The sequence below is a fragment of the Megalobrama amblycephala genome, linkage group LG24, assembly GCF_018812025.1.
Source record: "Megalobrama amblycephala isolate DHTTF-2021 linkage group LG24, ASM1881202v1, whole genome shotgun sequence".
NCBI classification, from domain to species: Eukaryota; Metazoa; Chordata; class Actinopteri; order Cypriniformes; family Xenocyprididae; genus Megalobrama; species Megalobrama amblycephala.
The window spans coordinates 26372841-26396809 of NC_063067.1; the positions used below are offsets into that span (position 1 = coordinate 26372841).

The 23969-nt window shown below is 37.0% G+C and overlaps 1 protein-coding gene across 1 annotated transcript in view; it reads right to left on the reverse strand.

Moving 5' to 3' along the window:
• The window catches only part of LOC125260035 (ankyrin repeat and SAM domain-containing protein 1A-like), a 148673-nt gene that overhangs the window by 65866 nt on the left and 58838 nt on the right, over positions 1 to 23969 (reverse strand). The window contains 9 exon segments of the mRNA XM_048178154.1: positions 8841 to 8940; positions 9615 to 9658; positions 10927 to 11047; positions 13998 to 14054; positions 14724 to 14896; positions 16703 to 16789; positions 16875 to 16976; positions 17060 to 17135; positions 20729 to 21025. Of these exon segments, the coding sequence (XP_048034111.1) occupies positions 8841 to 8940; positions 9615 to 9658; positions 10927 to 11047; positions 13998 to 14054; positions 14724 to 14896; positions 16703 to 16789; positions 16875 to 16976; positions 17060 to 17135; positions 20729 to 21025 (1057 nt within the window).

Here is a 23969-nt window from a genome sequence, read left to right on the forward strand (position 1 = left end):
TTGTGACACCAAACCAGCTTGTGGAAGAAGAACGCCATAGTGTTCACAACTGTGACGTATGATTGCTTACCAGGATCAACTAAACGCTGGATTTTCAAAAGTATGTGAAGTTCGAGGCTCCAGTGTTGCAGTAAACTTGCACAAGGTTTTTGAATTAATAACTTATTAGATGCTGTTCTGTTATTGTAGGGACATCGACTTTACATTTTCCTGCCCCTAAACATGACGCAGAACAAAACAAACTGACTGGTTGCATTACATGTCAGTCAAATGTCCTCTTGGGCGGTCCTTGGCCAATGAAAGCTGCGATAGAGTCCAGACCTTCTGCCATCAGTCTGAAGGTCTGGCTACGTGAGACTAACCGCTAGTGTGCCTCTTGTGGGCAGGGAAGTGAGGTTTACTTACACAGCTCTTACTAGCAGGCCTATGTTACACAACACCATAAACCTCATTTCCATCCAGGTCATGGCACCTTTGTAACCGGTCCTACTCACACTGCTCCAAGTGGGATTCGAACCAGGGTCAAACAGCATGGGAGGCAGACGGTCTAACAAGGACTCTAAAAAGCACAGCCACCAGTGCAGGAATAAACAACACTGCTCCTGGAGGGCTACCATCCTGCAGAATTTAACTCCAACCATAATCAGACAGTTCTGAACCACCTAATTAACACCCTTGCGTCGGCTGTTGCGCCAGCGATACCACCTTGCTTTTTTTCTTATCAGTGTGAAAGAGACTCAAAATATTCAATAGTCAATTCTGGACATACAATTAAGAGTTACACACCACTAATCTGTGAAATGTCTTCTTTTATTTGTGTACACTCAGAGTAAAAACAAAACGTTGTGCTTTTTGCATCTCTCTCTGAACGAAATCCATTCTGATAGGCCTCAGAAAATAAACTGTAACTTAGTGAATACTAATCACACAAACATGAGACATGTCTAAAGAAACATTGAAATGTCAGGTTTTAAATCATGTAAGTCAAATCAAAAACAAATATTCTCTGTTAATGTAATCTGTTTGAAAAGTGAGAGATGTCAGTCGTTCGCGAGTCATCTCGTTATCCACTAATGCGGCCATGCCCACGGAGCTCTATTCAAACAAATTCTGAGGTGATACATGCAACAGAGAGTGAACGCCTGCATCAGCTTGTAAAAACGCATCAAGCTTAGTCAGTTTCATGTACTTTTCATCGTTTTGAGATGCAGTGAGGAATAATTTTAAAAGGATTTGCAATTTCGAAGATCAACTTGATCAAGCCAATGATTGTGAATGGAATGTTTTTTTTTATTCTTAAGTTCTTTATTCTAATCACAATATAGTGTCTGTGAATATTAAACCGGAAAAAGACTGTTTAAATATGAATCCTGCAAGTTTTGTGTGCATCAGCGTGAATTAATGGGGCAGATCGACGCGCGGTTTCGTTTACTACACATAACTTACATTAGTAAATTGCCATATTGGCTATTCCCAAACTATATTGCTATACTGAGATGAAATACGTAATAATACTGAAATAAAACGTGTTGCAATGTATTAAACTGCACATTAACATTTAGGCTCTATAATATAAAAATATAATATATAAAATGCCATAGAGGGAATATAGTATGTAAGTACTATTAAAATAGAAAACCATTATATAAATTGTAATAATATTTCACAGTGTTGCTGTTTTTTTCTGTATTTTTGATAAAATAAATGCAGGCTTGATGAGTATGAGACTTCTTTCAAAAGCATTAAAAATAGTAATATGTGTCCAATCATTTGACCAGTACTGTAATTTAAAATATAGGCCTATACAAAATTTTCTTCACATGATGTGCAATAATACGTGCATGCATAAGATCACAAAAAAAACATGTTTTCTGTTAAGAGCGGACATTATATTAACATTAATAGCTGATATGATCCTGTTATCAGCATGCTCACAGAGGGTGTTTTTCTTTAATATCACAGATTTGAGAAACATAGTGACCAGATATTGGCACACATCAGACTCCATATGAAACTGAGATCACTGACTGGAAGCAGGAAAATGTTCTTTCTTTCTCTCTTTCTTTCTTTCTCTTTCTGTTTACCTGCACAGCTCTTACTAGCTGGCCTCCATTACTCTAGTTATAAACATGTCGACAATTAAACCAAAATTCCTTTTCAAGGAAAGTCATTTCATAGTGTGGATGCACTATTTTCAGTTATACAAGTACAGCTCCTGTCAAACGGAATGGGAAATTATCAAAATTTTAAACATTTTGCCCAAGCCTCAAAGTATCCTCATAAGATAAAACTGACTGTAGAAGGACAGTTTATGCTAAGGCCAGCTTTAGTGCATTTGATAAGGCACATGTGTTAATTATAAAATGTTAATACAATGCAACTATCCATATAATCATACATATTTTGTGCCAAAAAAGTAGGAACTGTTCCACCTATCTTATGTTGTTTAATAACAAAGACATTGTCACATCCTCACATCCTCAAAAATTGTGCGCAAAACTAAACAAAAGTGAAAGAAAATATGACCAAGACTATATTTTTTGGGTCAGCCTTTGATATCCAGTGTAAAATTTGGATCTTGAATCTTGAAATCAGTTGAGTAATAGGGCCTTTTGAGTTTCTTAGTGGCAAAGTGAGTTTCTGTTTAAGTTAAATCATCTCAGCTCAAATGTTTGGTTTACGATAAACTAAAACTTAGCAACTCTCTCCTGAGAGCTTAATATTTCAAGCTATCCAAGGAACTGTGACTGAATAAACCGCCCACTCCGTGAGGGACTGACATGTGCTGGAGGGACATACAGATATACAAGGCCAGAACCATGAGTCCAATCACTTTCTTATGTAACACACACACACACACACACACGCACAAACATGCACGCACACGCGCACACACACACACACACACACACACACACACACACAGGTTTGTTTTTGTGAATTGTGGGGACATTCCATAGGCGTAATGGTTTTTATTACTGTACAAACATATTTTCTATCGCCCTACACTACCCCTACCCCTAAACCTACCCATCACAGGAAACTGTGCACATTTTTACTTTCTCACAAAAACTCATTCTGTATGATTTATGAGCCTTTTGAAAAGTGTGGACATGGAGTAATGTCTTCATAAGTCACCCTCTCCTTGTAATACCTATGTCATACCCATGTCATTATACAAATTTATGTCCTGATATGTCCCAAAAACAGGCACACGTGCACACGCACACAGGCAGATCAGGCCTTCAATCTGTGTTTGCATTTATGACCCGAAGCCCAACATGTGATGTCATTTTAAATCAATAAGACCCTCTGGAGAAGATGAAGTCAGTGCTGTTTTCCATCCAAACCCAAGGATTTAGCATTAACACTACACATTGACAGCATTTCTCCATGTTTATTCAAACAACATGACCGTTTCCAGTAACTACATGCATGCACTGGTTAAATAATCCAATGTTCAATGAAATAAAAGCATTGTGGACATGCTTCAAGCCACAGAAAAACATAGCTCTGTTTCTCTGCCTCACAATCTGCTGTCTACGTAACATTTGAAGGTGAAGTCACATTAGCGCAAATTCTATGAAATTTCATGAGCAAAAATATGAAGCACTTTCAAACCAAGCAGCTTTCTGTTGTGTCGCATGACAAATTTCATGAGAGAAATCTGTGTTGAGAAATGTTTCACCCTCACAGGAAATTGCAGAGAGTATAGATTCCTATTGAAATGACTGGAAAAGTTTCACAAAATTTCACCTAGCAACACTTGTACACCTTAAGCAGTATACTAACTGAAACGAAACTGATCTGAAACCCTTTAAATATACGCCACACAAAAAGCAGTCCCATGTGAATCGCACAAGGTTAACCCTTAGACAATTCCAATAGAGTTTCAAGTTAGCATGTTGCCAACAATGCCATACTGTAAAGCCCCGTTCACACTACAAGCGACACACAGTGACAAATTGACATGATCCCATTCATTTTAATGGAAAGCTAGTGATTTCCAGTGACACGAGCAACAGCAACCGGATGGGGTTTGTCCAACAACGTGACAACATTGAGATATAACGTTTAACTTGCAAAGTTAAAGTTATAATGTTTAAACTATGCAAATGAAGAGTGACTTTTGGGAGTGACAACCAATAGGAGTGAAGTCAGTGGAACGCATGTGACCCGTTTTGTGTAGTGGGAACCTAGCAACCTCACCGCCAACCACTGGCGACATGCAGTGAAGAAGTCGCTGGTAGTATGAACACATCTTAACATATTTAAAAATGAATAAAAGATATTTTAAATAATATAGGCTATTTTAATGACAACAAATTTAAACCAGCCTAAGCTGACTTACTGGTCTTTGTTGTTCACCTATCTTGGTCAGACTGGTCTGGAAGATCATCTTAAACCAATGAAGATCAGCTTTGGCTGGTTTAAGCAATTTTTTTTTTTTTTATTTTTTTATTATGATCAGTATTGAATGAAACAAGTATATCTATAAAATGTATCATAATGTTCCTGTTGTAAAACAATCTTAAAAATGCCTGGTTTTGGAGGGGCTTGAAGACTAGTAGGTTGACTGGCTAAACCAGCCAAAACTAGCTTGGCCAGCCTGTGTCCACAGCTAGGCCCACCAAAACCAGCTCTGGCAGGTTTAAGTGTACCTATGACACCTTTATGAAGTCATGTGACAACAATATATCACATTAGCTATGCTTCACTTTTTCATTTATTATTTTTTTTAAATAGAAGGCTATACACAGTGTATACAGTGTTGCACTGAGCAAGTTGTATGCTAGTTTTTCTATTTCGAACACAGCCACGCACACTTGAGTAGTGCTGACATCTGATGAGCTGAAGTAATGTCACCCCTCAGAATGTTCTAGAGTAACAGGGCTGAGTTCATCATCAGCTGTTCCATCTCCTCAGCTGAGTGCTAAGAGCTTTCAAGGTGTGTGCCAACAGTGAGAAGCATTTATTATAAGAGGGAAGGGACATCTAAAACACACAACATGATTTAGCACTTAGGATGAAGCTTTCATCTCCAAAGCACTAAGGTCAGAACCTCCTTCAAGTCTTCAATACATCAACACATCACTCCCGCTGTGAGACCCAGACATGAGAAATATGACAAGCTTACGCCCTGTTATTTGGGCGTGTGCTAGTGTGTGTCTACAGACTGATTTCCTGCAGCGTAATTGACAGGTGCTGAGCGCAGTACGGCTGTGGAGGTGGCAGCTGAGGTCTGTGAAGCTTGGCGAGAGACGAGAAGGGCAAGGAGAGACGTTCTGCTGTTTGTTTTGAAACACGAGGAGATTGTGGGGCTTTAATAGAACTTCCACTGACATTTATCACAAGTACCAATGTTATGAAAATGCAACCATATTAAAACAAGGCCTTTATACCATGTTCTAATATAATGGCTTGCTCTTACTGCAAGTTTCACCTTTAGAGTGAACTAAGCTGTAATGGCATTTCTCTTGGACTCTGGGCCAGCAATGCTAACTAGAGTCGTGTTACACTGAATAAACATTGTTCTAAGTTAGGCAAGGATTTCTGAGCGAAGACTTCAGGAGGATCAGAGAGGGTCTAATGCACTGGACAAATGCACAAGGACATAACAAATATGTCCACTTTTGTGTTATAATCCAATATTCTTGTTCCAAAACTGTTGACAATTTGAGATATTTTGGAATAGTTCACCCAAAAATTACAATTTAGACTAAATGTTTCTGGCAATTTTTCTGGAGTATTATTTTTTATTTTATTTTTTTTTTAATAAAGTTGGAGCTTGATGACTAACTTGACACTACTTGTTTCCCTTCTCTGGTACAGCATGAACATTCTTCAGAATTTCATTCACAATTGTAAATTCACAATTGTATTTTCCACAGTAAAAGTAAATAAAATAATAAAAAAATACAGCATACAGGTTTGGAACATACAAAGTCCTGTGATGGAATTTTTTTTTTTTTTTTTTCTCGCACCTGATATTGTTTCAATCACAAAAGTTCTGTGATTGAACGCCAAGTTTTGTCAGAAAAAGCAAAAGCTTCGCAAGCAAAAGCAAAAGTTTTGTGAGTGAATGCAAACTTTCTAAGGAGAACGCAAATGTTTTGTGAGACAATACAAAATATTTCATTTTTTCATCACCATGTGATGGGGCTCCTGTAGGAATGACCTAAGGGTGAGTGAATAATATATAAAATTAAAGCTGCAAGCAACGATGAAAGGGACCTCACACCTGGGCTCGCCGCCACCCGGTGGCCTTAGGAAAACTCTGAACGGTGGGCGATATTCATTTAAGCGGATAAATAGAGGAGAAATAAGTGTGGTTTTGATGCACCACACTTCTTGCTGCCAGCAGGTGGCGCTTTGACTATAACTGAATATTGCCATGTTGATGTCTTCAGGCCAGGACTATTATCAAACGTGAAGTTTGAAGCAGATCGGACATTGTATGCCCAAGTTACCACAACTTCCTGTTTCGTGGCGTAAATCGCATATATTAGCACTTAGCTAAGTGTTGCATGATTTTACATGTTTCTAACATGTTTGGTACTTTGTGACATATTTAATTGTGTTTCTGGGAGTAAACTAACAGTGTAAAGCATGACATTTTCTGTTGCCAGCAGGTGGACTATGACTAACTTGAATATTGGGATGTAGAGATCTTCAGGCCAGGACTCTTATCAAACATGTGAAATTTTGGGTAGATCAGAAGATTGTATGCTTCCTCTTTCATGGCGAAACATCAGAATTTGTCAGGCCGCCACGGACACGCCCTTCAGCGAAAACTCAAGATCTTCACAAGTTAACATCGCTAAGGCCTTAAGATTAGACAGACCAAATATGATATTGATCTGGTTAAATGTCAATGAGGAGTTAATCACAGTGTAAAACATGACATTTCCTGTTAGCCCACAGGTTGTGCTATGACTGTAACTGAATATTACTATGTTGATGAGTTCAGTCCAGGACTCCAATAAAACATGTGAAATTTGGGGCAGATCAGATGTTGTATGCCTGAGTTACAAAAACGTCCTGTTTCATGACGCAACATCAAATTTTGTCAGGCCGCCACGGACACGCCCTTCAGCGAAAACTCAAGATCTTCGCAATTTAACATGGCAAAGGCCTTTAGATTAGACTGATCAAATATGATGTTTATCTGATTAAAGCTCTAGGAGGAGTGCGTTAAAGTACAACATGTGGAAATGGCAAAAAAGGCAAAACTTTGCACACAGGGACTTTTTTGTAGGTTTTGGGCTGTTACATCTGCCTACCGAATGTCATACTTGTACGTGAAAAAGTAGCGCGAAAGGCGCTCAATTGAAATTTTGTAGGTGGCGCTCTCGAGCCATTTTGCCACACTTAATTCTGATACCCGTATTTTTTTTTTTTTTTGAGCATGTTTAGGCTAGTGATCGACCGATGTATCTGTTTACCGATATTTTCCCCGATATTTAAGCATTTTTCCATAATCGGGTATCGGTTTTGTAATATCGGATTCGCCGATTTACGGCGCCATCTTGTGGCCGTTTTGAGATTTCTGCCATTGCAGCCCGGGCGTCTGAGGAGATCAGTCAACAACAACTCAGTGCACAGGTAAAGTATATGTTCTACTTGGTTTGCTTTAATTAATCAACTTTATTTAACATTAGACATGCACAAATGAGATCTGAGACATAAATTCCTGATATAGTTAATTTATGCAGCTTGTTTCTAAACAATTGAGACAAACTCATTGAGTCACGTAGTGTAATTCGTCGTGTCCTGCCCCAATAAAGATGTAACTTTACATGAATTAAATAAAACAGACATGAATGAGTGCATGTTGAAAATAAAAGCGCTGAATTTAATTCTCTATCTGTTGTATTTGCTCACCATTAGTCTAGAAGAAAAAGTTCGTTCATATTGCTTAGCAACTGACGGATGATCAGGAGGCTTAAGCACGGCCACTGAATGAAACTTTTCACAAGATTATCTTGTTTAAACACCATAGATTATATTATCATTTACTACATAACAATTATTTCGCTAATACACATATAAATATAGCCTACCGCTTTGTGGAAATTAATTATTTATTATCTCCATGCGCGATCGCGGTTGATTAAGTTATAGTCAAACAGCACTTTGTCAGTTGGCATTTCATGATTTAACGTTAGATTAAATTTAGATCATAAAATGCCAACTGACAAGTGCTGTTTAACTTTATATAGTCTCGGAAAAAAAAGTTCAGGAAGCCTCAAGCACGGCCACTGCATGAAATTTTTGACAAAATTATCTCGTTTAAACACCCTAGATTATATAATCATTTGATTTACTACATAACCATTATTTAGTTAATAAATATAAAGTTTTTTTTTGTATGCAAGGAGGGAGTGATTGTTATAAATAAAATGGCTTGTTCAGCTCATTTGTGTTGTAATAATTGTCAAAAACAGAAGTATAACAGTAAAAAAATATCGGTTCTGCATATCGGTTATCAGGCACATAAACATGCAAATAATCGGTATCGGTATCGGTTATGAAAAATCAATACTAGTTAGGCCCTCAAAAATGCAATTACAACAGGGTCCTCACACCATCGGTGCTCGGGCCCTAATTATATTTTCTTTAAATACAGCCCCAAAGTACAAATATCAGACAAAAGGAAAGCATTTTAAAGAGTAAAGAACATGTAGTCTTAATTTGTTTCATACATATTTGGTTGCTAAATCGTAGTTGTCTCTTAACCTGTTATACTGTTATTCAACTATGGCAACAGCATTGTAAAGACCAGCTCTTAGTCTTACAGTGTCATTAGGAAGCGAGCATTCACATATGCACACACTTACCTCCAGACGTCTGGCCTGTGCTAAAAGGAGGTGCAGGCGGCTGCAGAGTGTTTGTGTTGGACCCTGGAGGTCGTAGGTCAATGTGTGCAGTGGTCTTTCGCTGCAACAATAACACCAGTATTCACAAGTTAAGGAATGTCTAGCATTTATCAGATGTGCAATCACACACACACAAAACAGATGCTGCATACAGATAATTAACAGTCTACTGCACACTAGACAGTGTTCGGACAGCGTGACAGATGTGAGGATGCAAAAAAAGTAAAAAAAACAACAAAGCTCTGTTGCAAAAACTTAGAGCTTTCTATGCAGGCAGCATTTTAAGGCATCATGGGTAACTCCTGACCTGAAGCCTTTTCCAAAAGGGAACTCAATTATGCTGCCTCCTAATATACTTAGTTTTGGCCAGATTCTAAGGCCAGTTCAGTCAAGAAAAACAAGATGGCGAACAAGAGAAATGTTGATTATAAATAAGCATATTTCATTCAGTACTGAAAAATCGAACTAAAATGGTATCATTTCACCAAATATTTGTGTGCGCTGTATAGTTTTATGTTTTAGTATATCAAGCTATTAGCTTAGCGACATGCTAATATTAAACTCTACTGAATGCATTGTGAGTCGAGTCTCTTGTGAGAAGCATGAAGTGTTAATGCCTGAAGTGTTTTAAATCACTCGCTTATAATGTGTCATTGCAGTTGGGATGTTGCCCATGTAGGAAGTAGGCAGTGAGGTTTTGGTACAGAGCTCAAGCCTAATAATCAATATTCTCACCTGAGGTAGGACACTGTTGGAAGACTTGGCTGAGATATTCACATCTGGAAATAAAAACATCAAGTTATGTTAATAGAAAGCTCCAACAATAATATACACACAACAAAAGACAGCAAAATAAGGCCACATCTTCAAAATTTACTTCACTTTTAAGACATTCCCTATCCTTTTGAAACTGTGTTATTTTAGCATTAGTAGCTTATTTTTAGTTTTCATTTTAATTCGAGTTTAAGTTTTAGTAATTTTGTTATGCGCTTTTGTCATTCTTATTCCTTTTTTTTTTTTTTATATTTCTATTTGGCTTTAACATTTTTGAACACTATCCAAACTTGAATTAATGAATACTTTGGAATACAGATTGGTCTCTTTTTAAAGAAGATGCTCAGCAGATTTTTGCGGAAAAAATGCGAGTGGGAAAAAAAAAAAAAAAAAAACAACTTAAAAAGTGTAAAAGTTATAAAAGTTTAAGTTTACTGTAAAGCAAATGCACTGTACTAAATATATATATTTTTCTATATATATATATATATTTATTATTTTATATATATATAGGCCTGTCGATTTAAAGTGTTAAAATAAGTTACGGAAAAAATGAATTTAACCCACCACCCCGCCCCAGACCTACATAGTTCACCATACATTTCATACAGTTGATTGGTTATGAACATGATGCAAGGCAACAACTCACTGTGTGATGGAGCCTATAGAATCTAGTGCAATTTCACATGCTTGCTGTTTTTGTCCCGAATAGCACGAGTGCAAATGTGATAAGTGATAGAACCAGAATGAGACATACTGTACTGCTAAAAGCCATCAGCATTTAACACTGTCAGACAAAGGTTTCTGTTCATTTTCAAAGAAATATTTTATTCTTGTTTCAACTTATTGTGTTGAAATATTAAAACATCAACTGAACTAAATATTACATCTTATTTACCTAAGAACATTGGTTATATATGCTTAATATAAAAAGGAGGGTAGTAAATTCCGGAATTTAGGAGCTGGATTATTCATAATAGTGTGAACAGTATCACATATCTCCTTTACTAAGCACCATTATTACATAATTGAACACTGTTGTTGGATGGATCCTCTGACAGAGATGACACAATTGAAGTTATGAAGTGAATAAATATTACTTTTTAGAAGAAAAAAAAAAAACATTTTAATAAAATCCTGTTCCCTTACATGGACCTTTGTCTACAAATATATCAATTTCTAATAATGTATTATTAAATAATAAAAACTAACATCTAAAAAATGTTTTGTCCCTTATCTCAAGAATTCGTGAAATATGCAAGAGTGTCCATACCTGTCTTGTTTTGTGTGTTGTTGGGGATTTTGGTCTGTGCGGTGACTAACAGTTCATATGTGTGGTCTTCCTCTTCCAGGGGCTCGATGCGTTCATCCACACTGCTGTTGGTGTGAACCGCCTGCAGAGAGAGAGAGAGAGAGAGAGAGAGAGAGAGACTCAGACTCAGTTCATGCAGAAAACACTGACTTAAAAAGAAATCGCTTATTTCACAGTCCGTATCACTTTATGAACAGCAGCACTTTGAAAATGATGACCTTTCTAATAACAGTGAGCAACAGAGTCAAGTCTGAATAGCTGACATTTATATGACACAGTCCAGTGAGTGATCATTTTGCTGACACTGCATGGATGTATCAAAACAAGCTTTGGAAAGTCTGGCCTACAACTTCAGTTCAGAGTGTTTTACAAAACTGAGTCAAGTTTTGAATCTCTGTATCCTGCTCTAGTCTATCCAGCTGCAGATATAGAGCTGGAATGTGTTAGTATTGGTCATGGGCTCCTGAGTCTTTCAGACAGAAGGTTTGCTGTGTGTTTCAGAGATCCACAGCATTAATATTCATGAGGATGCTCTGTTTGATTTGGGTAGACGTGCGGAAACAGCAGTCAGCGAGTGGAAAGACAGATTCAACAGCCTCTACGCCGCAGTGTTCATTGTTCTGCTCTACACCCTGTGCACTGCTGCAGAAATTAAATATAGATAATAAGGTAAACTAACAAAAAAGGTTCCATTTTTGAACATGTTATAACACCTGGGTGTACCAGATAAATATCATGGCAATTATTCACTATATAGCAAAATGCCATGTTTTTCTTTCAGTTTGTGGCAATTTATACATTCATTATAGAGTGCAACAGCTGGGTTCCATAAGTAAAACTCGATTCATTTTCTCCATAAGGAAATTGATTTTGAATGATCACTTATAAATCTTTGATGACAGCCTTTTACTGTGAGCTATGAGGTTGTTAATACATGGTATTTGCTTCTGCTGAAGAAGTCAGCCCACATTATTTCAGCTTATTTTTTTAAAACTAATCATGAGGCTGGAGAACCTTCTATGAGCCCATAGAAATCGGCTGTAGAGGCTTTGCAGGATGGTCTTTATGCAAAGTCCTCAGTCGTTTGGGCGTTACGAGGGCGGCCAAGAATAGGGCCATTCAATCCGCGAGTGAAGCCGCAGAGAAGGCCACAAGGTGGCTGTGGATAAAGAGGGCTGATCCATGGGCTGCTACTGGGACACAAGACGGGGCTTGGTCAACCCCAACTGGGTCGCCTGGGTAAGGGTGCATGATGTTGCGAGACCCGAAACACCCAATGATCCCCTGGGAAATAAAACATATGTTTAACAGAGGAATTCCTGGTGAAAAACTACATTACCCATGATGCTGTACAGAAAAGTACACCAATCAGAGAGTCAAAAAAAGCAACATGCTCCAAAAGAGTGCTTTAGCTCCGCCCACTCCCATGAAACACTGCAAATGACGTAAACTGATCTCCCCATGTTCTCAAAATAGTGAAATGTTTGTATATACAGTACGGTCCAAAAGTTTGGAACCACTAAGATTTTTAATGTTTTTAAAAGAAGTTTCGTCTGCTCACCAAGGCTACATTTATTTAATTAAAAATACATAAAACAGTAAATGTGAAATTAACAATTTAAAATAACTGTGTACTATTTAAATATAGACAAAGAATTCCTGTTCCTGAATTTTCAGCATCATTACTCCAGTCTTCAGTGTCAAATCCTTCAGAAATACTAATATTATTTGCTGCCAATAAACATTTATGATTATTTTCAATGAAAACAGTTGTGTACTTTTTTTTACAGAATAAAATCAAAAGAACACATTTACTGAAATACAATCAGCATTATACACTAGTTCAAAAGTTTGGGTCAGTAAGAATTTTTATTTTTTATTTTTTTGAAAAGAAAAAAAAAGCAACATGCATTAAATCCAAAAGAGTGCATTTATAATGTTACAAAAGATTAGCTAAACACCGCCCACAAATAATCTGAAAAAAATATTGTACCATGAAACACTGAGCAGCAGATCAAATGACGTAAACCTGGAGTAAGTCGATCTTTCCCCAGGAATAAATTATGAAATATATTTCAGTTATTTTAAATTGTAATAATATTTCAAAATAGTTTTTACTGTATTTTTAATTAAATAAAATGAAACTTCTTTTAAAAACATTAAAATCTTTGTTCCAAACTTTTACTGTACTGTATATGCAAATTTTGCAATAAACAAAATATATTGTTTTTTATACATATAATAAACATTAGTAAATGAGTATCTTTATATTTCTCCAGCGTTTTTAATACAATTATGCTGTTTGCAATGCTTCATGGGATTGTAGTTCTTGTACCTTTGTCTTTTTGTCTGATTTTCAAAACCTTTTTTGCTTCAAAACTAGTCTTGTGATTCATCTCATAGCTGGTTGGCTTGGTCAATGTTTTATAACTCTTGAACGAAGACTATTTTAAAATCACTATGGGAAAAATTAATGGGGGAAAAAAAAACACTTCCGGAACCAGCGCCGCTGAAAAAGGGGGCGGGCACTTTTGTACTCGGTTATTTAATTTTACTATGTTGAATAAGCGAAAAGAAATGCCTGCTTCACGACCACTTTGAAAGTTTTGTGCGTCTGCCACTAGAAGGCAAATTGCGACAAATCACATGTGAACAAGAGAAATTATTATTATAAATAAGCATATTTCATCACAATACCTGCAAATTATTCACCAAATGTGTGTGTCCTTCGTATTTTTGTTTTTAGAGTATCAAGCTATAGCAACATGCTAATATCAATCTCTACAAGAATACATTGTGAGTCACAGTAATCATTCACTAAATAGCAAAATACCACGGTATTACCACAATGAACTCCACAGCACAAATATATACTACACCATTGAACGATGGAGGCAGCAGATATTAAAAACACCAGGGTCAATCACATCTGCCACATGGAAACACTGGGCTGTTCTTCCAGAGGTATTCATTAAGGATTCCAGATTTTATTAGATTTTATTTGAAATGTGAACCAAACAATGGAACTTTACCTCAGAGCTGAGCTCCTCTTCCTGTGCAGGATGATTCTGTGCAGGATATCGCTCTTTCTGTAAGAAACATTCAACTCATTTATAACCAAACATGTAGAAACATTTGTCTTGAAGAAATTTAAGTTCAAAGAGAACACCATGATGGACCTGTAATTCAAAGTCTCCATCTAGTGGAAGAAACTGTGCTACACCAAATCTTCAGGCCACTGAAAAGAACACTAAATACTGAAGCATACTAAAGCAAGAACACTAAAGCAACTGTATCAGACTGCATCATCATGTCATTTATTGCTTTTATAAAAAGCCAAAAACAATTTGCTAAAATGTACTAAAGTTCAATAAATAATGAAATGTATAATTAAATATTAATTTATTAATAATCATTATTCTTGTGCCAAGTAATATAATTCATCATCTTGACATTTACGGTTGCCAAGAAATGTATTAGCTTTTCATTAATATAGAATGTGTGGCCACAAGTGCATTTATTAGTATTTAACAAATAGTTTGGGACGAGGCTCATCCAATCAGATTCTAAAGTCAAAACTATGATTTTATAAATACAATTACATTTCCTCATTTGCAAGCAAATTTTTTTACATATAGAATTGAGAGCACAATTTCAAATATTTGAAAATTAAATATTTGAACCCTGTGTTTTTAATTTGGTTTGTTTCAACCAACAAAGATTTTGAAGACAGAAATACTCGTATATCATATACTAACCTTCCCGGCTTCACTGTCCGGTCGTCCGGAGTCTCTGTCCGATGATTTTCCGCTCGCCAAGCTGTCGAGTGAGTGACACGAGGAGGCCTCAAACAACGATTCATATGGACTCTCTTCCACAGGGGTCGGAGCCAAACCGGATATGAGCTCACCGACCTGCTGCTCCATTTCTCCTGTGAAAACACAAATATATGCATTATAACATCTGTAGAACATCTGGCATAAGGATACCATGAGCATCAGCATCATTTGTATTTGGAAGGGGGGAGAGAGAGGAATATGTCACTGGCCGGACTCGACCTGCAGCGTCTCCAACATGGTATTCATTTTGATCTCATATCCAGATGATACAAATGACCAAATACAAGGAAATGTATCAAGCAAAATATAAAACAAATCTATGTTCAGAATGGAATAAGGGTATAATAAAATAAATAAATAAATAAATAAATAAGAAAATATGCATGCACCGATAAAACATTTCAAAAAGTAGTATTGGTGCGTTCACGCCCATTCGTGAATCACTAGACGACTATCTGTTCACGCCCTCAAACTCGAAACTATGCGAACAATTAAAGGGATAGTTCACCCAAAAATGAAAATTTGATGTTTATCTGCTTACCCCCAGCACATCCAAGGTGTAGATGACTTTGTTTCTTCAGTAGAACACAAATGATGATTTTTAACTCTAACCGTTGCCGTCTGTCAGTCAAATAATGCTTGTGGATGGGAACTTCTACTATAAGAGTAAATAAAACTTGCATAGACAAGTCCAAATTAAACCCTGCGGCTCGTGACGACACATTGATGTCCTAAGACAAGAAACGATCGGTTTGTGAGAGAAACCGAACAGTATTTATATCATTTTTTACCTCTAATACACCACTATGTCCAACTGCATTCATCACTCGATTCGTTTGGTCTGATCGCGCCTTGACAGCTGCAGTGATGTCTCGCGCATATACTTCAATGAGAGCGAGACATCACTGCCACTGTCAGAGCGTGATCAAACCTTACTAACGAGTGCTGCACGCGGTTGGACATAGTGGTGTATTAGAGTTAAAAAATTATATAAATACTGTCCGTTTTATCGCACGTAGGGTTTAATTTGGACTTGTCTATGCAAGTTTTATTTACTCTTATAGTAGAAGTTCCCATCCACAAGCATTATTTGACTGACAGACGGCAACGGTTAGAGTTAAAAATCATCATTTGTGTTCTACTGAAGAAACAAAGTCATCTACACCTTGGATGTGCTGGGGGTAAGCAGATAAACATCAAATTTTCATTTTTGGGTGAACTATCCCTTTAACGCGAAAATAAAGGCCCTGTTTCCACCGGGTATCAAAGGGTTAGTTCACCCAAAAAATGAAAATGATCCCATGATTTACTCACCTACAAGCCATCCTAGGTGTGTATGAACTTCTTTCAAAAGAACACAATCGGAGATATCTTGAAAAATATCCTGGCTCTTCCAAGCTTTATAATGGCAGTGAATGGGAAGCATGATTTTAAAGCAAAAAAAAAAAAAATGCATCGGTCCATCGTAAAAGTACTCCACACAGCTCCAGGGGGTTAATAAAGGCTTTCTGAAGCAAAGCAATGGGTTTTTGTAAAATACCCATATTTAAAACATTTTGTTAACTATAATAACTAGCTTCTCATAATGTTTACGCGTTAAGTCAGTAGGTGCTCTATAGTGGCTGTTTGAACACATTCGACCACATGAGCGTTTACACTACGAAAGCAATCCGTTCAAATGCGTTTTTGACTACCTCTGGAAGTGCTCGAAAGTGGACAAGCTCAGAACGTTTTAGACCCCATTTACACCTGTATTTACCGTCATCCACTTGTGATCTGATCGAACAAAACGCATCTTAATACCAGGTGTAAGCAGGGCCTAAATGAAAGTGTACAAATGTTTCACCCAAAAAACCTTGAGCACATGAGAGTTGAAGTTTTTCGAGTGGTTCTATGACCTTTTCTCTTGGGGCTCAGGCTCTCTTGAGGTGGAGGCACTGGTGGAGGAGGGAGGCTCGTGTCTGACGGACGGCCGCTCATATGAGCTACAGAGAGACAAGACAAGCGTGAAAATGATGACCAGACGAGAAAACGACTCAGTGATGTGTGCGATATCTGCTCCAGACGTACCTTGTATGAGGGCGGCGATCTGTCGGCTCTTTTGAGAGGGCATGTCTCTAACAGTGTCCAGCGCTGTTAGATTCTTACTGTCCACGATATTCACATCAATACCTGAGGAACATTCACACAGATCATCCTGGTTACAAATCTGTAGTCAAAGGACTGGTAATTTGTGAATTAGTGTTGATTTTTACCTGTGTTGAGTAGTTTTTGTACTACTTCTGTCTTTCCAAATAGAGCTGCTTCATGAAGGGCGCTGCCTTTCTCTGTCTGTTAACAAACACAACGTTTTAGACACTTAAATAACATGATATCAAAGTTTTGAAGGTTAAAAGTTCTTGTACATTGTGTTTTAGGTCAGTTGACGGCAATAACAGAGTCCGATGTGGCATATCAGAACCCAGTGGAGACCACACATAGACCAGACAAACTCATTTTCACACCGCACCGGCTTTCTCAGCATGTTATCAGACAAACCAGATTGTGTCAATGTGCTCTGAGGACACACTGAGTGAGAGGCAGATGGCAGGTTGTTACTGTTAAGCATTCGATGAGGTTTCTCAGGTAGGGACAGGCGTGTTCTGGCAAGGTGCTAAAGAGCAGTTACCTCAGATCACAGTGAGAAACGGTGAGATAAAACCACCTGTCATGACTGTTGAAAGCCAAGCCAACACACACCTGCACTGATATGCGCTTGGACTCTTTCAAGTCAACATGAAACAGCATTTTCATTAAATCACTTCTTTAATTTGACATACGCTGCCGTTCAAAAGATCAGGGTCAGTAATTTTTTTAAAAAAATGAATACTTTTATTCAGCAGGGACGCATTAAATTGATCAAAAGTAACAGCAAAGGCGTTTACACTGCTGTTGTCATTTTGATCAAATAAATGCAGCCTTGGTAAGCATAAGCATAAACATTTTGGATTTGTTCACTTGGATTAGTTCAAGGATTAGCTCACTTTCAAAAGAAAATGACCCCAAGCTTTACTCACCCTCAAGCCATCCTATTTGTATATGACTTTCTTCTTTTTAATGAACATAATCTGAGAAATAATTAATAAATATTTGGCAGAAGCTAGATATTTTACTTCATAACTTGTTATTTTTTATTTTATTTTTTTTGTACTTCAGAAGGCCTTTATTAACCCTCCGGAGCCATGTGGAGCACACGGATGTGGATGGACACTGCCATTATAAAGCTCGGATGCATCAGGATTAGGGTTGAAACGATTAGTTGACATTATCGACAACGTCGACAATAAAAAATTGTCGACAAATATTTTTGTCGTCGAATAGGCTTTTGATCTCATATGACCTATTTCAGCGGTTCCCAAACTTTTTAGCGTGGAGTACCCCCTGAAGTTATTACCATCCTTCTGCGTACCCCTCGATTCCACTTCGACTGCAGTCACAAATTTACCATTAAGGGACAATATTTGCCCCCTAAACTGATATTCCATTGCATTGTTTTTTACCTTTATGAATAACTTTATAAAATAAATGTTTTAAATAAAAAATGTTCAGTAGAGAAATATGCAATGATGGTAAAACTAAGCAAAACTTTTAAATATTAAATTAAAACCGCCAGTAGGTGGCAGCAAGTCACTGTTTTTATGAGTGAGTCATCGAGTCATTCATTCAGTAACGAAGCAAGTGGCTGTGAATGAATCATTGAATCACTGACTCACGATTCGTTCAAAGCCGCAGAATTGTTCGCGAAACAAAGACGTGTGTTGTAGTTCTGCTATGTTTTTTGTTAGAACTATTATTTCATTGCAAAATAGAGTAAATACTGACAGTACTGTGTTTAAAATGTACATTTATTTTTTGACCTGTTGTATAATGTCACGATTGCAGTCGTGGATATTTGGGAACAATTGCATTCTTGCTCGTTATCATCATTAAATACAAGAACTCACACAAGGTATGTTTTTGTATCGGAGAAAGTTTGAGTCTTAAATCAAAATTAATTATCGGTGTCTATATTTGTTCTTCATGCGAGTAAGTGCTAAATCCCCACTTTTACAAAGGTGCATTGTCGAGAACAACAGTAATTTAGCGCGATTTAAGGCAGCAGACTGCACGTAATCTATCTTATGCAATCTGCTTGTGTGGATACAGTCATTTTTGACTGCAAATGATGAGGTAATTTGATTAAATGTACTGGATTTACGGCATTTTGGCAGTTAGAAATACATGCTCGATTTCAATATTATTTTAAGGTAGAATTAAATGAATTACTCAGCATTTTGTTTGCGTACCCCCTTTTGTCACCTCACGTACCCCAGTTTGGGAACCACTGACCTATTTGAAGGGCCTGCAATAACACGATTTGACCATTGGGGCGCTGTAGCGCAATACTGTAATGTAGCCCTCCCAGATCCAATCCATAAAAGAAGACAGCGCTTCGGAGTGCATAGTGCAAAGTCGAACCATGTAAAATGTGGGGGTTTAACGTAGCATAAAAATAACAAACGTAACGTTTAGCATAACTACAAAATATGCTGTCATGCAGGGCCACCAACTCTCATTCAAACTCACTGTTCTCTGTTCTCATGCTACACGTCCATTTTCTCACCCAGTGAAAGATACATAGAGCAAAGAGGACACAGACAACGCGCCAACAGATGAGATATATCAGGTTACTTTTGATATAAAACAAAGTCTCAGCTGTCAAATTTCTGTCAATTTTACTACGGGCTTCAAACAATACATGTGGTTTTGGCGCTCTTTAAGGTGGCGTGACAGATCGCTGTAGCACCTCAGGTCAAGCGGCACGTGAACCTATTATCGCTTCCTCTTTGCCATTACAGCAAGAAATAAACATGAATGAACATCAAAAGGTATGTTGAAAGATACAGTAAAAGTTACTGAAATGAATCCATCTCTATTGTAATCACTTAATCAGAATTTTAACTGCAGAAAGATGTCAATAAAACAACTTGCAAACAAATATGTCACAAAATGTCACATTTACCTCAGGCAAGCAGTTCAATTACCATAAACCCGATAGTTGGTCAGTTGATAGTTTTTTTTTTTTTTTTTTTTTTTAATCTAGAGAGGGGCATTTTTCAAAAAAAAAAAAAAAAACAAAAACAAAAAAAAACACAATATTACATATTCATATTTTTACTGTTATTAAAAAGTTTTATTACAATTCCCAGACTTAATAAAAACACAGCACCAGTCATTGTAACAGTTGGACTATTGATAACTTCTAAGGAGGAAAGAAAACCTGAAGGTGATCAGGTCAATTCAGTTGGCTCGAAAATCATTAAAAATACACTTTTAAAAGCTGAAGTGATTTATTGTTTTATTTACTAGTTAAATACAGTATAACTCAATATTTTAACTAATTGCTAAAGTGGTAAAAATCGAACAAAGCCTACTGATAAACCAGTGCAATAATCGACGATTAGTCGATTAATCGTTCCAATAATCATTAGATTAATCGATTATCAAAATAATCGTTTGTTGCAGCCCTAATCAGGATATTCATTAATTTTTCTCCGATTGTGTTCATCAGAAAGAAGAAAGTCATATACACCTAGGTGAGTAAAGCTTGGGGTAATTTTCATTTGATTCCTATAAATGTATTTTACAATCTCTTTATGAACATTTTGAAGCATCAGCTTTTTGGGTGAATAGACTTTCAATGGAGGGACAGAAATTTCTCAGATTTAATTAAAAATATCTTCATTTGTGTTTCGAAGATAAACTAAAGTCTTATGGGTTTGGAATGACATGAATGTGAGTGACAGAATTTTTATTTTTGGTTGAACTAACCCTTCTATGCTTGTTGCTTTATCATGCCATTCCTGCTTAGGTCAGAGTGTAATATTCTGCATAGACATCCTCACCTGGTAGTTGATATCCACGCCGGCAGCCAGCAGCACCTCCACAACGGGCAGGTGTCCGTTGCGGGAGGCCAGGTGAAGAGGGGTGTGTTTTTTCGTGTTGGAGCTGAGCAGGTTGGGATGAGCGCTGAGCAGAAGTTTGACCACCTCCAGCCTGCCGTAGAGCGCCGCCAAGTCGAGCGGTGTCTCAAACTTGTTGTTACGCATGGTGGGGTCGGTCAACTCTTCCAGCAGCAGCTGCACCACCTGCGTGTGTCCGTACTGAGCCGCACAGTGCAACGGCGTCTCGTTGTCGTTGTTCTGTGGAGAATAGGATGAAGAGAGGGGAAGGAGACGTTGATAGACAGATAGGGCTGATTACTTCAGTGCTTGGGAAATAAATTTACAAGTGGCAAATTTCAACGATGAAACCCAGGAATTCGTAGCCTTTGCTGAAGACTCCAGTAGGTGGTAAAGCTATGTGACTCTTTGACATAGCTTTAAGGAGCTAATAAAGCCAGCTTTTAGGTCCAAAAACACGATCATTCAAAACAAAGCAGAATTGTGGTAGATTCATAACTTTTTAGACAAAAAGCAGCCAAACATCTGACTGAATTGATGTAAATTACACAAAACACAAAAATCTTAAACCCTTATTCAACCAATGATTTTATGGAGAAAGACAGACAGAACAGAGGAGGACATGCAAGCTTGACAGCATGCAGACAACACATTTCACACACATCTTATAGAAATAAAAACCATTTAATTGCAGCAAGAATCAGAGTTCACTGATCATGTGACGAGATGACTGATGAGACCATGGTGGAGGATTCGTTGCACAAGTGTCTGATCTGACAGAATGCATGCTCCGCATCGACGCTGCCTATTCACAGAGTATGTGCAATCGCGAAAGTGAAAGTAAAATGCAACCGCGCATTTAAACGCGATTTCAAAACATTTTGAAAGCGGCTCACACATACATGCGAATATCTCCCAATATGAAAGCTATCTTAGGCTGGGCTGTGTAGTTGTAACCATCTCTCAGCTCTGTATCATGCTTGAAGAAAAATTTGGTCTCTATTCGCACTTTAAATATTGAGAGAGTACTTTGATTATGGTTGTACTTATTGTTTGCACTTTATAAGACTAAGAGAAAACTGTTCTCGTGAACTCAATCTCGTGTCTCATCTCGTCTTGTGAGCTAACCGTCTCTTCGCACCCTTAATATTCATACATTAATGCGTAAATACTTTTTGGGACCACTATATCTGCACTACTTTACTGTCACTGTTGATCAATTTAATGCATCCTTGCTGAATAAAAATAGAAAACAAAAACTTACTGACTCCAAACTTTTGAATGGTAGTATATCTGCATTATCTCTGACATTGGCTAACTATCACTCTTGGTATTTGCAATATTATACTTTTTTAGATTAGAACCAATTAAATTAGAACCAATTAAACAAAAAATGGCCCATAGTTTGAAATGTACAGCATGATTATAGCAAAGCATTCAACTTCACAATGACTGATGTACTGTAGGCCAGTGTCGAAACCCTGACCACCAGAGGGCGCTCTTATATTTGCTTTGTTTGCCAACTGAATTAAGTGAAATCTTAAGTGTATAATAAATATGGAATTACACACAAAATACACAGCTCAAAAACTGCTACTGACAATCTGACTGAGCCCTTCATCATCATATTTCACTTGCTGAATCTCAGTTTCCTCCAGAGAAACGCAGAGATCAGTGTGTGTGTCTGAGGCGGCAGCAGTAGGTACAGCAGCAGATGTCTGATGCACAGAGGAAGAGGGTTGTGAAAGTCTCTGGGCGGCTGGCAGCTGGCACAAGCCACATCACACTCTGAGTGTGTGTGTTTGGGCAGAGGGGGAGTCAATAAAAATGAGCGATGTGCTGGTTTGGTGAACACAACCAGGAACTAAATCATCCAAAAAAAAAAAACAAAACAAAAAAAATGGTAAAACGTGCGCACACACACACGCAGCCACACACCATTACTAAACACAATATTAATACAAATATTTTATTGTACATTTCTGTATTCATCACCATCATAATATCATCATTAGTATTAATATTGTATTAGAATCATTATTAATATTGTTTTTGTATTTATGTTATTAATAAAAACATATGTTTGCATTTTTGTATTCATCTTCATAATCAGCATAATTATTCATATTGTACAATAACAATAATTTATTATGATTCATATTTTAAGAATTGTTTTTGCAAAAATTATCGCATTTTTATTCGTAATTATTATTATACTAATAATAATAGTATTAACACATCATCATGATTATTATTACATGTTAATATTAATAATTATAACTGTACAATTTATCCATCATTACTACAATGACCATTAATATTACAATAATGCATTACCATTTTCAACATTATTATTAATAATAATAATAATAATAATAATACTGTATTATTGAATGATATTGCTAACAATTTCAATACTTTTTTTTAATTATAATTTCATTATACATTTCTTTTAGTGCTGTCAAACGATTAATCGTGATTAATCACATCCAAATTAAAGTTTGTTACATGTGTACTGTGTATTTTATTTATGAATATATAAATACACACACATACATTTCTATATTTAACATATATATATATATATATATATATATATATATATATATATATATATATATATATATATATATATATATATATATATATATACACATATATACATACACACACATACATAATTTGACAGCACTGATGTATAATCATCATGGCTTTGTAGAGAGAGAGACAGAAAGACAAACAGAGACAGAACAAGACAAAGAGACAAATGCATAGAAAGAGAAAGAGAGAGAGAGAGAGAGAGAGAGAGAGAGAGAGAGGTCACAGTAAGAGCCAATGGGACACAGACGGGAGAACAAAACTACACCTGCCGTTTCCCTTCACAGACAGGAAAACAAAAACACAGCAAGCCCTTTATTCTTCAAACTGAAAAAAGGAAAACCACAACACACACACACAGCAGAATCAGATCCCTTAATATCAGCTCTCACATCTTTAGAGTGACTGTGAGCTCCTGTTCTGCTCGAGCACAGAGATCTCGACCAACAGAAACAAAACAGGTCCCTGTGAGAGACGAGGAAACACCTGGAGCTGCTGTGTGACGACTGACCTCCATTATGAGCTTCTCAGTCCCACACGGAAGAGTCTATCTTCCTCTCGCTCTTTTCCTGAACTCAGGGCTTTT